This window comes from Strix aluco, chromosome 18 (assembly GCF_031877795.1).
Source record: "Strix aluco isolate bStrAlu1 chromosome 18, bStrAlu1.hap1, whole genome shotgun sequence".
Classification (NCBI taxonomy): domain Eukaryota; kingdom Metazoa; phylum Chordata; class Aves; order Strigiformes; family Strigidae; genus Strix; species Strix aluco.
Genome location: NC_133948.1, coordinates 2,939,445 through 2,952,863, shown reverse-complemented (window position 1 = coordinate 2,952,863; position 13,419 = coordinate 2,939,445). Strand labels below are relative to the sequence as shown.

General features: G+C 39.9%; 1 protein-coding gene across 4 annotated transcripts in view; it reads right to left on the bottom strand.

The window, feature by feature from the left end:
- The window catches only part of CLIP1 (CAP-Gly domain containing linker protein 1), an 84,104-nt gene that overhangs the window by 50,070 nt on the left and 20,615 nt on the right, over positions 1–13,419 (bottom strand). For all 4 annotated transcript variants that reach the window (XM_074844354.1, XM_074844359.1, XM_074844355.1 and 1 more), the window contains one exon: positions 12,596–13,167. In XM_074844354.1, the coding sequence (XP_074700455.1) occupies positions 12,596–13,167 (572 nt within the window). The remainder of the gene's footprint in view (positions 1–12,595; positions 13,168–13,419) is intronic.

Below are 13,419 nucleotides of genomic sequence, written 5' to 3'. Positions count from 1 at the left end.
GAGGAAACTAGGTGGCCATTACCGCCTACGTTTCGTGAGCTTGTTTTACCACCTTTACGTTCCGACGAGAAGGGACAGGAAAGCTCAGAACGAGTTCTCCCTACCGCTCCCCCCGCTTCTGCCCTGAGTAGCCCTGACGCGTCCAGCCACACTGTGACGCCGGAAAGCGAGAATTCTACTCCAGGCTCAGAAGATGGGCTGGGGATAGAGATCGCTAAAGAAAGGTGTCGGGCTTGGAATGCATTGGCACGAGAGGGGTTAGAAAAAGGGGATGAGGCGATGACTCAGATGGCGACAGCAATGGCTTTTCCAGTTCAGTTTCAGCCGAACCCAGCTGGTGGAATAAATGCTACTGTTACGGCATTAGATTGGAAGCTTTTGTCACAATTGCGCTCTACAGTGAGTTCTTATGGTGTTACTGGTGAACCGGTTCGTCAAATGTTAGATTATCTCTGGAGCACTCAACTTCTTTTGCCTGCAGATTGTCGGGGTATAGCAAAGTTAATTTTCTCTCCTAGTCAGTTGTTGTTGTTTAATGCGCATTGGCAAGCGAGAGTATTAGAATCGGTAGCGATACAGCAGCAAGCAGGAGATCCATTACAAGGGATTACAATGGATGAATTAATGGGGTTAGGACCTTATGCTAGAGTAGAAGCTCAAGCACTGCTCGGTCCGGATAAAGTGAGAGAGGCAATGAGGTTAGTGAGAGAAGCCATAGAGCAAGTGAAAGAACCAGGCGGAGTTCCAATGTATATGGGAATTAAGCAAGGGAGAGAAGAAACTTTGGGCAGTTTTGTAGATAAGTTGGTAAATGCAATTGAAAGAGCAAGAGTACCTATCTACATGCAGGGTGCTCTCTTAAAACAATGTATTTTGCAAAATGGCAATCCTGCTACAAAGAGTTTATTGAATACATTAGGGGCAAATTGGACTGTAGAGGAGGCACTTGAAAAGGCGTCATCGATACCCACTGGACCTCAGGCTTTTCTTGTAGAGGCAATAAAGAAATTAAGGGAAGGAATGAAAGAACAGGCTCAGGCTACTCAAAGTCAGGTTATGGCAGCCCTTGCGCCTCTCCAGACTTCGGCAACAGTTACAGTGCAAACACCTCAAAAGGGGCAGCTGCGGTGTTACCGATGCAGAGCTCCAGGGCATGTACGAAAGAGTTGTACAGCCAGAAATGTATGGTGTCAAACTTGCCGATCCAACTCCCATAATGAGGGGGCTTGCTGCAGACGGTCGGGAAACTCCACACGGAGCGCGTTCGCCGGCCGCCGCGCAACGACGAAAATTGCAGCCGCAGCGCAGTCCTTCAACCCGCCACCCGGGGAAGTCTCGGGTTGGACCTGGCAGCAGCAGTAGATGTTACCCTGTTAACAAATAATCCTCAAACAATATCTACGAATGTACGAGGACCTATCATTATTAATGGGAGAGCCATGGGAGCTTTATTATTAGGAAGATCATCAGCATCACAATGTGGACTATTTGTTTTACCGGGAGTTATTGATGCAGATTATGAAGGTGAAATCTATATTATGGCATATACACTGAATCCACCAGTAAAGATTGCACAGGGACAACGGATTGCACAGCTGGTGCCCCTGCCACAAGTGACTCAAACAATACGACCAGTGACTGAAGAGAGTCGCGGAAACAAAGGCTTCGGATCTACAGGAAGCCTGACCCTGCTAACACTGAATCTGAGTACGAGACCCAGAAAGACTGTTCACCTGTCATTTCAAGGTAACGCAATAACTGTGGAAGGGTTGTTAGACACAGGCGCAGATTCCAGCGTACTGTCGCCTTCTTCTTGGCCACAAGGCTGGCCGTTACAAGAGCATACCACCACCATCACTGGCGTGGGTGGTTTAACTTTAGCTAATCGAACGCCGCCCCTACAATTAACAATTGAAGGACAAACAGTCACAGCGGTGCTTGCTGTAGTGCAATTACCTCCAGGGGTAAACTGTTTAATTGGAAGAGATGTGTTAGCACAAATGGGAATAGTTTTGACAAACGATCACCATTTATTCTAATGGCCATTGCTTGGACTTTCCCGATCCCTATGACTTGGACATCTGACGATCCAATATGGGTAAAGCAATGGCCACTAAAAAGGGAAAGTCTTGAGCAAGCACACTTGCTAGTACAAGAACAATATCAGCAAGGACATTTAAGATTATCTACTAGTCCTTGGAATACTCCGATATTTGTCATAAAAAAGAAATCAGGCAAATATCGACTTTTGCATGACCTTAGGGAAGTAAACAAACAAATGGAACCAATGGGGGCTTTACAACCAGGTATGCCGAATCCAGCTATGTTACCTTATGAATGGCCTATATTGATTGTGGACTTAAAAGATTGTTTCTTTACGATTCCGCTTCATGAAAAGGACATGCGCCGATTTGCTTTCACTTTACCAACAATAAATAGAGAAGGGCCAGATCAATGGTTTGAATGGACAGTTTTACCACAAGGAATGAGAAATAGTCCAACTTTATGTCAGATTTTTGTAGATGCAGCCTTACAGCCATTACGTCAAAAATGGACTAATGTTATAATTTATCACTATATGGATGATATATTATTTACACAGAAAGAACCATTTACAGAAACACAGATAAAAGAAATTGTAAACACCCTTGCAAAGCAAAGATTGGTAATTGCACCAGAAAAGATACAAAAAACAACTCCATGGAAATATTTGGGATTGTCTTTGATGAAACAAATAGTAACACCACAAAAATTGACAATTAATCCTGAAATTTCAACACTGCACGATGCTCAGAAGCTATTAGGAGATTTACAATGGCTAAAACCTATAGTGGGCATCCCAAACGAACTTTTACAACAATTACGACCACTGTTAAAGGGAAATGACCCTGCACAGGTGGTGTCTTTATCAGCAGACCAGAAGCGAGTGCTACAACAGATTATGGACCGTATTACTTCTGGACAAGTGCGTCGGAGAGATGCTGAGCTCCCCCTGGACATACTTGTGTGGATGGGTTCACAGCATTTGCTCGGAGCTATTACGCAGTCTAAAAAGAAAACGGGGGAGACATGGGTGCTAGAATGGATCACGCCAGCATTACAACAATCAAAATCTTTACTTCAAAGAATTGAGGCACTAGCAAATTTAGTAAAGAAAGGTCGTGTGCGAGTTATTCAAATAAGTGGAAGAGAACCTCAATTCATATACTGTCCAATGCAGAAGGAAACCATGCAATGGTACCTGGCAAATAGCATAGCATTGCAGGAAGCCATGTTAAATGGGCCAATGATGTTGTCAACTGATCAATTATCTATGGAACCTTTGAGATGGTTAGGACAATTACATTGGATTGAACAGCCAAAAAGACAACAGGCGCCGATCTTGAATGCCATCACAGTTTATACAGATGCAGGAAATAAATCTCAGACAGCAGCTATAACGTGGCAGGAAGATTATACATGGAAACACGAGATATTAAAAGCCACAGCACAAGACACACTACAAACTTTGGAACTGTTGGCAATAGTTTGGGCGATGGTTAAGTTTAATGGACCATGTGAATTATTAACCTGGGGCAGGGGTTATGCTTGTGTCTCTACAGATGCCGGCCCTCGCTGGGTTCCTGCTCGGTGTGTTCGGCCTGTGCTGGAACCTGCATCAGGCTGAAGGATGGGTAGTTCCACAACCCAAGCAGAATATATGGGTAACTTTGGCAAATATGACACATCAAGAAACCTTGTGCCTTTCTACTGCGAACCCGGAAAATCCATTCTCCACCTGTTTGGTGGGAGTGCCAGTAGACACATGGCCAATCCCACAAACCCTTCAGGCTTTCTCTCTTTGCAACTCTTCAAAAAATTGTACAGATAATTGGGATGGTGTATATAGTCACCTTCCACAGGTTACGCAAGAACCCCAAGAGCTAAAGTTGCTAGGCTCTGTTATAATGGATGCTTGTGTGTTTTTTAATTACTCCTATAACACCACACGGAGAGGGCAAAATGTGAATGCAACTAATGCTGCTTATCATAATTCAACTGCTTGGTGCAATTATACTTCGACTAACATCTCACGATCTTTTGCTGTTCCTCTTGCATTACCTCCTGGTGTGTTTCTAATCTGTGGAGATCGTGCCTGGGGAGGCGTCCCATCTAAACTGAATGGAGGCCCGTGTAGCCTCGGACGCCTCACGTTATTAACACCAAATGTGTCAATGATTCTGAATATGACTCGAAAACATAAGCGAGTCCCAAGGACCGTTCATCGGTTTGAAAGTTCTTGTCGAGATAACGTTGAATTCTGGAATCCAGGCCAGATCATAACGGCCTCCATATTGGCACCAGGAGTTGGTGTTGCAAATGCCTTAACGACTTTGAATAAGTTGGGATGTTGGCTTAGCAAACAGACTAACGCTACTTCTTTAGCTTTAAGTGGCCTTTTAACTGATGTTGATAGTGTTAGACATGCTACTTTACAGAACAGGGCTGCAATTGACTTTTTGCTTTTAGCACAAGGCCATGGATGTGAGGAATTTGAAGGAATGTGTTGCATGAACCTGACAGACAATTATTCTTCAGTCCATGCAAAGATTAAGAAATTACAAGAAGGTCTACACAGCTTGAAACAGGTAGATGGATTAGGGATTGAAAGCTGGTTAAAAGGATGGGGACTTTCTGGATGGTTGATATCTCTGGTCAAAACTGTGGGGGTCATGATCTTGGTAATTGTGACTGTGCTTTTGATGTTGCCATGTATTGTCAGTCTTCTGCAAAGGGCCCTGCAGAAGACTGCCTCTGCAATATTTTTAGCACAAGTGCAAAAAGAAAACGGGGGAGATGTGGAGCAGTTTGCTAACAACTGGCTACGTGAGAAAGGGCACAGCACCGAGGAACTGCTGACAACGGCGACGTGATGGGAGAATACCGAAAAGTATCAAAGAAGAACAAAGAACAGAAGCAGGACTATGTAGAAGGCCTTGCAGAAATCATAAGGGGAGAGATTGGTATTTAACCTTAGCAACCAATGTATCTAACCTTAGCAACCTATAAGGAGCTTGCTTTTTGCAATATGTATGAACTAATTATTGTGGATATAAAAGAAGTGTGAGTACTAATAAAGTTGAGCCTTTGTGCATTAAATGATGGCTGGGCTCCCTCTGCGTTCTTTCAACACTGCATAACATCCAACACTTGATCAAGGCATGACTGAAAGAGTGCTAGAGTATCCACTAAACTTTAAACTGGCCTCCCTAACTCAGATTTTTCAAACCAGCGATTCTGTGAATAGCAGGATTAATTATGCCAGTTTTCCTGTGGCACTGGATATTATGGTTGAGTAACTTTACTATCTAAAAATGCAAGAGTGATTACTATTTCTATTGATGGGAACAGTATTTAGACAAGACCTTGATCATGTGGATTCTCTGGTATGCAAAAATCTGTGAAGACTGTGCAGCTTTTCCAGACTTGATGGTTAGATTCTCTACCTTCCATTGGGCTCTTTCCATGAAACTTGTAAGAACCTATCTTTGAAATCTCTACATCTCTCCCTAATTTGCTTGCAGTTGACTAGCAAGTTCAAAAGCAAGGCCAAAGTAGGCATAAGAGCCAATGTGCAATAAGACACACAGACACAGCGCTATCACACAACCCTTCACTTCCAGAAGAAAACAGTTTAAAAGTGATATGCTATTGAAGTTCAATTCATTCAGTCAACTTATTCAGTCACAAAGGAAGCAATACAAAAAAGTGAACACCAATTCCATACTACAAAAACCACGTGTGAATTTGCCACCACAAAAAAAAGCAAAGGCAACTACTAAAATAAGTAAATAAATAAATTGTTCTTTCGCCCATCCTGTGTGGAAATAAGGAAGGACAACATGTCCCTGGATATCACTCCCCAGGGAGTGGGGAGGGAAGGGAGATAGGGAGTCCAGATACACACCAAATAAAAACCATATAAATAAATAAGTAAATTAAAAGATAAATCAGTCTTGCACGAACAAACTATTAACAAAGTGTGTGGAGAAGTCACCCACTGCTGCCATTATATCCCAGTAACTCCCAGGCAACTTTAAGTCAAATAAGGAGTTGCCAAAACAAAATGACTCACAATTAGACACAACTCACACCTTGCTGCAACAAGATAAATTTAACATCTTATTTAACTGTGAGCAGGAGGTAACAATATGTCCTAGAAAATGCTTAAATGTAACATTAAAAGAAAGCCATGTTTGCAAAGAGAAAATCACCAAGATAATGAATTACAGACAAAGCCTTTGGATCCCCTCTATCCTTCAGCTATATTTTCATACATATATTTCATACTGTGCAACCACTTCACAAACTAATCTACATTATACTTTACAGTATCCAAAATACTATGTCTAAATATACATACATAAGAATTACTTTCATCCTTGACTTGACAAAGCCATCAAAATACCTTACAGTCAACTCAGCTTAAGGATAAAGCAAAAGCATGATTGAGCAGTTAAGCACTGACATACACTTGCAGTCACAATAAAGGAGGCTCGGGAGGGGACAGCCCCCGTAGAGCACACAACAATCGCATGTTCTCAACTTCCAAATTTTTCTTCCTTTTTTACCCTCGTATTCATTGTGCCAAGATATTTTTGCATTGCTTAAACTGTAACAATGCCAATGAATATTTGTTTTTCTAACAGTTAAATACCGACTATACAGATTTTTAAACAGACTAAACTCAGACATGCATTTTCTATTCAGAATGTTATAGAAACTGGAAAATAGAAAACTTAAAAATACCACATGGATAGTGTAGGATTATTTCTAAAGGGAGAAACTCCTCTCTACATGTGAAGTTCCTCTTCCCCCTTGTTGCTTTTAAGAGTCCTGGAATTTAATCAGTTGACAGATTTACCTCATGTTTACTTGAAGATAGGTTACATGGGTGGAAACAAATCTGTCAATAATCTCCTATCACTCCCTGCCTATTACATCACTGATAAACTTAGTAAGAAATAATGAAGCAAGAAATAACTTAGAGTGAGCAAGTGTAAAACAGACAGTATAGAAGAAATTAAGACGTTGCTCATGGATAGAGAATAACTTTGCAAAAAGGCCACATCAGCAGATGCCTGTACATCTAGTTTGTAACCTTTTGTGAACATATGGACAGAGAGGCCCAAGTTACAGCTTCAGAGCTCAGCTCTAGAAGCATCAGATTTGGCAGACGATGATGAAGCCATAACTGGTTAAATGAATGAAAGCACTTTAATCTCTTGAGAAGGCTAAGGCCCCTTAGGTTGATAAGATTTTTATTTATTTATTTAAAATACAGCATCTGGTCCCTCCAGAAAAAAGCCTAAGATGCTCTCAAAGCTGCTTGAACCTTTGGTAGGTGCAACAGTTGTCACAGAAAGCACAAAATTTCCCCTTTTATTTCAACAAGTTGGGTTTGTTAGGTTGGTTAGTTCAGGGGGGTTTATTTGTTTGTTTTTTTAATCAGCTTTGCACTGGGCTCTTAAGAAATCATAAACGTTTGCAATACCAGGGCAAACAGGTTCTCTGGCTGCAACTCAAACAGGAAACAGAAACTGGCTTAGCCTGAAAGTAATTTGGTTTCTGAATTAGTTTTCACCTATTCTTTCCCCATCTAGTTTAGCACCTAGCGACAACACTTCCACTGGTACAAGAAGGGATCAATCACTTTTTGCACAGGAATTCTTATACTGGGTTCAAAATGCTGAAGCTGTAGCCTAATTTTCAGCAGGCAAATCAACTATAGTTGTGTTAAAGACCTTGCACTCTGTCATTAACCCAGGAAAGACGGGACAAGTGCAATGAAGATAATCCAGATTTCCACACCAACACTTTCTACTTTACAGCAATCCCCAAATATGAGATCAGGCTGCCCAGAGTTAATGTCCTCTCTCTAACAACTAAATCATATCCAGATTCCAGAACATACTTCAGATGTTAAGAATGGAAATTATGGTTAATACAGAGCTATTTGAATTACACTTTGCATCAATAACTTTTTATTTGGTTTAGCTATATTATTTTTTCCAGTAAAACTTATACATCAATGCAACAAATGAAAAGCTGAATAAGGAGTTACATATCAGAAAACAAAATTCTTTTAAATATGTATTTTACCTCCCTATATTTTCAACATTTCTACATATTAACATGAAGTATTTCCAAATACTTGTTAGTGAAAGGAAAATTACTGCTCAGCTTCAAGTCAACTAGGCAGTTCAGTACATGCTTGTTGAATATGGCTCAGATATACCGGACCTGAGGGAGACAGACTTTTATCAGAGATTTCCGGGACAGCAGAGGGCTTGCATGCTGTTTTAACTTAATTGTCTTTGAGAAGGAGTAAACTACAGAAACCTAAAGAATTTTGCACTGGAACATCCACTTTGGGGTATAATACATCCAGCTTGTGTATTCACTTTAGTTAGTTTGATTTGCTTTAACTCCTCCAGAATCTCAAGAAAAAGAACTTCTAAGAAAACAGGACAATATGAATTTCTCTGTGATTATTATATTTCCCTTACGGACATTCATGTCTACTGCAAGCTGTTTTTCTGATGTTTACAACTTGATTTAATGGCCTGGAAAATATCTTTTTCAAATTGAGGGGAAAAAAAGAAAAAAATTGTAGCTGACTGTTGCAGCAAATCTACTAGAAGTATTTTTCTGCAGGCATCCACAGGAACACAACTCAGCTGACATTATCACACACCTTGAAGTCTGTCTGTTTTGATGTTAATGAAAGTGGGTTTTTTTATATATATATACACACAAGGTCTTTTGAAAAAGATGTTTTCTGTCCCCTGAAAAGCAAGCCTGCTTGCTTTTGCATCTTTTCATCTCCACATCTATGGCATTGTTCAGCACAACCTCACATAAAATACTCTAAGCAAGCCTGCATTTGATACAGACAATCACCTCACAACTTTAATTGTTTTTTGCAGTGGAATTTCTTTTCTCTGACAAGAATCTGAATGACTGTCCCAAATGCTTACATTTGTATGTAACCACTGTTCTTCCTAATGTTATCTCAATAACGGAAAGATCCTGTAGGGCACCTGTCTTCCTATCCAAGTAAATCAGTACACTGGAAGCTTCCTTTATTACTAAATCTATGTATTTTTTAAAGACATCAATCTTCCCGTAAAAGTTTTGGGGGACTCTACATATGGGACCACGCAGCATTTAGTAATTCTAACCTTAAGTGCACAAAAGACTGGTGAAACAACTAGAGATCAAAGGAATAAGAAAATAAGCTTAAGACATTTTCTCTATCCACACAAAACAATACAGACCATGCACTACAGCATCATCTCTCCCAGATTTCTTTGCACATACAGCCTTTAGTCAAACTACCTCACCCCAACACCACTGGCTATGAACATCTGATGCAGTAGTTTGCTGTGACAGAATGAAGAAGTGACCGTGAAGAGCTGACAGCTTCTTTTCATGTAGAGGAATAGTACTAACATCTCAGTAGGAACTAAAAAATGTTCCAACAAAGATTAGCTGTTGGGAAACGTCAGTTTGCCAAGCCTGAAATGCTTTGAACTCAACACTTCAGGTTCAACAGACTTGTGCAAAATTTACATTTGTCTAATGCAAAAAAGAAGCTGAGTTGAGATGTGAACTGGGAACTGCATTTCTCCGACATCTAAACAGTTATCAGAATGGTCTCCCGCGTCTTGATAACCCAGATTGGGCAGAAAAAAAAAAGCAGTATGATTTTGCATTTTTGGTTGAACGTATCATCCAAAAACAGCCACTTGCCCCCAACCCCCCCAATAAATATTGAAGAGAGCAATTCAAGGTGACTCCTATTAAGTACATTTTAAAATCAAAGTTAAAAGAAAAAAACTTAACAGATTGAAGTAACACTCCACACCCTAAGATCGCACACCAAGATCAACAATGTTGAGCCACATCTGAAGTCCATTCTGGAATGTAATCTTAGCTGACGAGCTATGTCTTACCCATCTATGAATTTGCCCTTAAGGACATACTTCTCCAGTTAAGTATTTTAATAAGACTCCCAAATGAGCTTTTGTCTATCATGAATTCATTGTTCTGCTGAACTGCAATTCCACACTGCTGAAGGCTCACCATTTTCAAGACACAATTCTCAGCAGTTGTTTTCCCCATAATCATCACGGTATTGCTACTACTAAGAACCTTCACAAAATATTCAACAGCAGTCAGTCCAAGATGCAAGAACTGATGAACGTGGGCAGCATTTAGTTGCTGGAGTTCTGCAGTGGTATGGTCAGACTGAAGTGTATCTCAGGCCTACGACAGTATATTGTCACTTAGAAGGGAAATTCTGTGCTGAGGTGGGACTTACAAATTCCATCAAGCCTCTCATCCTCTTGCATAGCATATTACTGAAAAGTTACTGCTGTCAGTATTAATAAAAAATAAATGACATGGAGCAGTCCACTTGCATTTGTACGTTTCTAGGCAAGCTACCCTAAGTGACAGGCATGTCTTTCACAACAACTGGTGCTAGCTGTAGGTTCTGAGGACAGTTTCCAGCAATTACTCAGTAACAGTTCAATTCTACAGTCCATAGTGCTGGACAGGAGTTCAGTGGCAGAGAAAAAAAAATAAATTAACAGATGAATGCATTATTCAGCCAAATTTACTATTATTTGCACTAACCTGGTGATTTAAGATATTTCCATCTGAATTATTATTAGACATGACATCAGCAGAGTCTGGGATCTGCTGCAAAAAATTAGCATGGGACCCAAAAGGGTTAAAACCCAGGAGACAAAGAATCCTGTCCATTTAACACTCACATTCCTGTGCATACACTGTCTTATACTGGCATATAAATTATAGATATGCATCACTGACTGCTCTGCTAGGAATTGCACCAAAACCTCAAACTACAGCTTGATGATTCAACAGGAAGACTTAAGGCAAACAGAGGAAGTAGGGAGGATGAAATACTAAGTTTAATCTGTTCTACTTAACAAACAGAATTTGGGACTTTATTACTATCAAACTGTGGCAGTTAGGATATGCTGCTTCTGCAATTTGCACTAACAAGATATAGGAAAGTTAGAGCGATGCCTTCATAGGCATCAGAAAATTTTCCCACAAAAGAAGACATCCCAGAAAATCTCACAAAGATCCTCGAGAAAAAGGCAAACGAGTGGTTAAAAAAACCCAACGCTGATTGGAAGAGGACAGGGCTCTAGTCTCTGACAGAAATAGCTGGGGATAAACGGTAAATCTTTGTTTCCATTGCCACTCCAAGAAAACACATCTCAGCCCAACTCTAGCTGTCAGCCAAACCCTGCCCTCACTTCACCTTAGTATCCTTCAGACTTTCTTCAGCTTGGACCTATGTTTTAAGCTCTCTTTACACAGAAAGAGAAGTCAAATTCTTCCTTAAAAAAGAATTAAAATATTTTTAATATAAATTTATAAAAATATTTATATTTTTAATATAAAAATATTAAAAACTTCACTGCAAACATTATCTGGTGGGGCAGTGCAGGACAAACATAAAATCCATCAGATTTTTTCTACACAAGGTTCTAACTGTAACCCCAGAAATGCTTTCTATGCCAGGGCATTTGTTCCTGTCCTTGGTTTTTACCTAATGGAAATTTAAAAAATTATAAGTAATAGGAGATTGTATCAAAACAACAGTAAGACAATTCTTCAGCTTAATGGCACACTCAAGTAATTCAAACCTAAAATCAGATCTGTTACACTGACTGTAGTAGATATACAAATATCATTCTGACTATATTTGAAGGCTACATACATAGCCTTTAAATAAATAATACAACATAATGTATCACCAGCTTTCTACTGCCTTTTCAAGGAAAGGCTAGTGTTTCAGGGCAAAGTTTCCCACTTTTTTTAGTAGGTGTACGCCAAATCAGTTATCAAAAATGACCAAAATGATCAAAAAGTAAAAGGTATACTACACAATTATTATTTTAAAAAATATGTTTAAACTGACAAAACTTAACTCCCTTTTAAAAGGGTGAAATGATACATCAGCAGAAACATTTATGGTTCTGAATTTAGGAAGGGCAGCCAAGTAACATGGCACGTCACCAACAGAACACGTAATTCCTGGGTGATCAGTGGCATTATGTGACTACTTCTGTTGCTGCCTGTCACTACTCAGGGGAACAATCAATTATTGAACTGTTGGCTTTCTAAAGACATGGCCCTGAACACGGCAAAAGAGCTGCATGGAAAGCTCACAAGCGTGGGTTTTGTTTAGCATGATTGTAGTTCTTGAAGTTATAGAAAGATAAGCTACAAGTATGTTGTTAAAGACCAAATGTCTTTTTTAAACACTAGCAAAACCTAATAGATTAAAAACTGCTAAATTAACCATTTTATCTCGGTAGTGCAAAGATCTTCCTACAGTATGTAAAACTGCATGTGAAGAGCTTGTCTACAGAAGACATTCAACGAAAACAAAGCTAGAGCATAAATTTACATTACCTTGACCAAGGAAACAGTAGAAAAGTTTTGAATATTAGCAAAAGTTACAATTTATCAATCAAAAGCAGACACAGAGGCTGCAGGGGAATCTTACCAGAACTCGATCTCCAATTTTGAGCTCTCTTTCTCCCTTCTTTAGTGATCCAGCTTCAGAGAGATTTGATATAGATTCACTTGCAGTTTTTGAAAGATTGCTAATCTGAGAAGGAGTTGAATGTTCCTTAGCAGCAAGTGGTGAAGTTTTTTGTGGAATTCCTGAAGGGGGAAGCGCAGCAGCGGACGAAGACACCATACTAGCAGCCGATGTGGAAGTTGGTGATGTAGCTCTAGAAGCATGAGCTGTCTGTGTACCATTGGTTTCATCTTCTGTCAGCACTTTTCTTGTCAATTTTGATGGTCTTGTAAATATTCCCCTCAAGGGTTCACACTGGAAATAGCGAACTCCAGCCACAGAGCCATCATTCTTACCAATTGGTTCATCTAGAACAATCCCTGCCCACTGTCCTGGAGCAAATTGTGTTTCACCAAGGAACTGAATAAAGCCAGGTTTATTTCCATTGACCCAAACACGCTCCCCAACTCTGAAATCATCCACAAACTCTTCACATGCATCTGCAGTGGTTGTGCTTGAGACCTTTTCACTGGAAGCTGCTTTTTCTGCTGGCACTGGAATCAAGCAGAATGAGAAAGCAAATACACTAATATTCCAGAGAGCATCATTACTTAGTTTGAATGTAACAAGCATTTGGAAACAGCATGACTTCTGAAAGGAAGAGCACAACTCCAAATTTTCTTACTTTTGAAAACACTCTAATCTCTGCAATACAATAATTCAAAATCTAAGGACAGAGACATTGAATGAATTTAATCTAAGTTTTGTAGAGATTAAACGCCTTACCTCAAAAACTACACAATCAT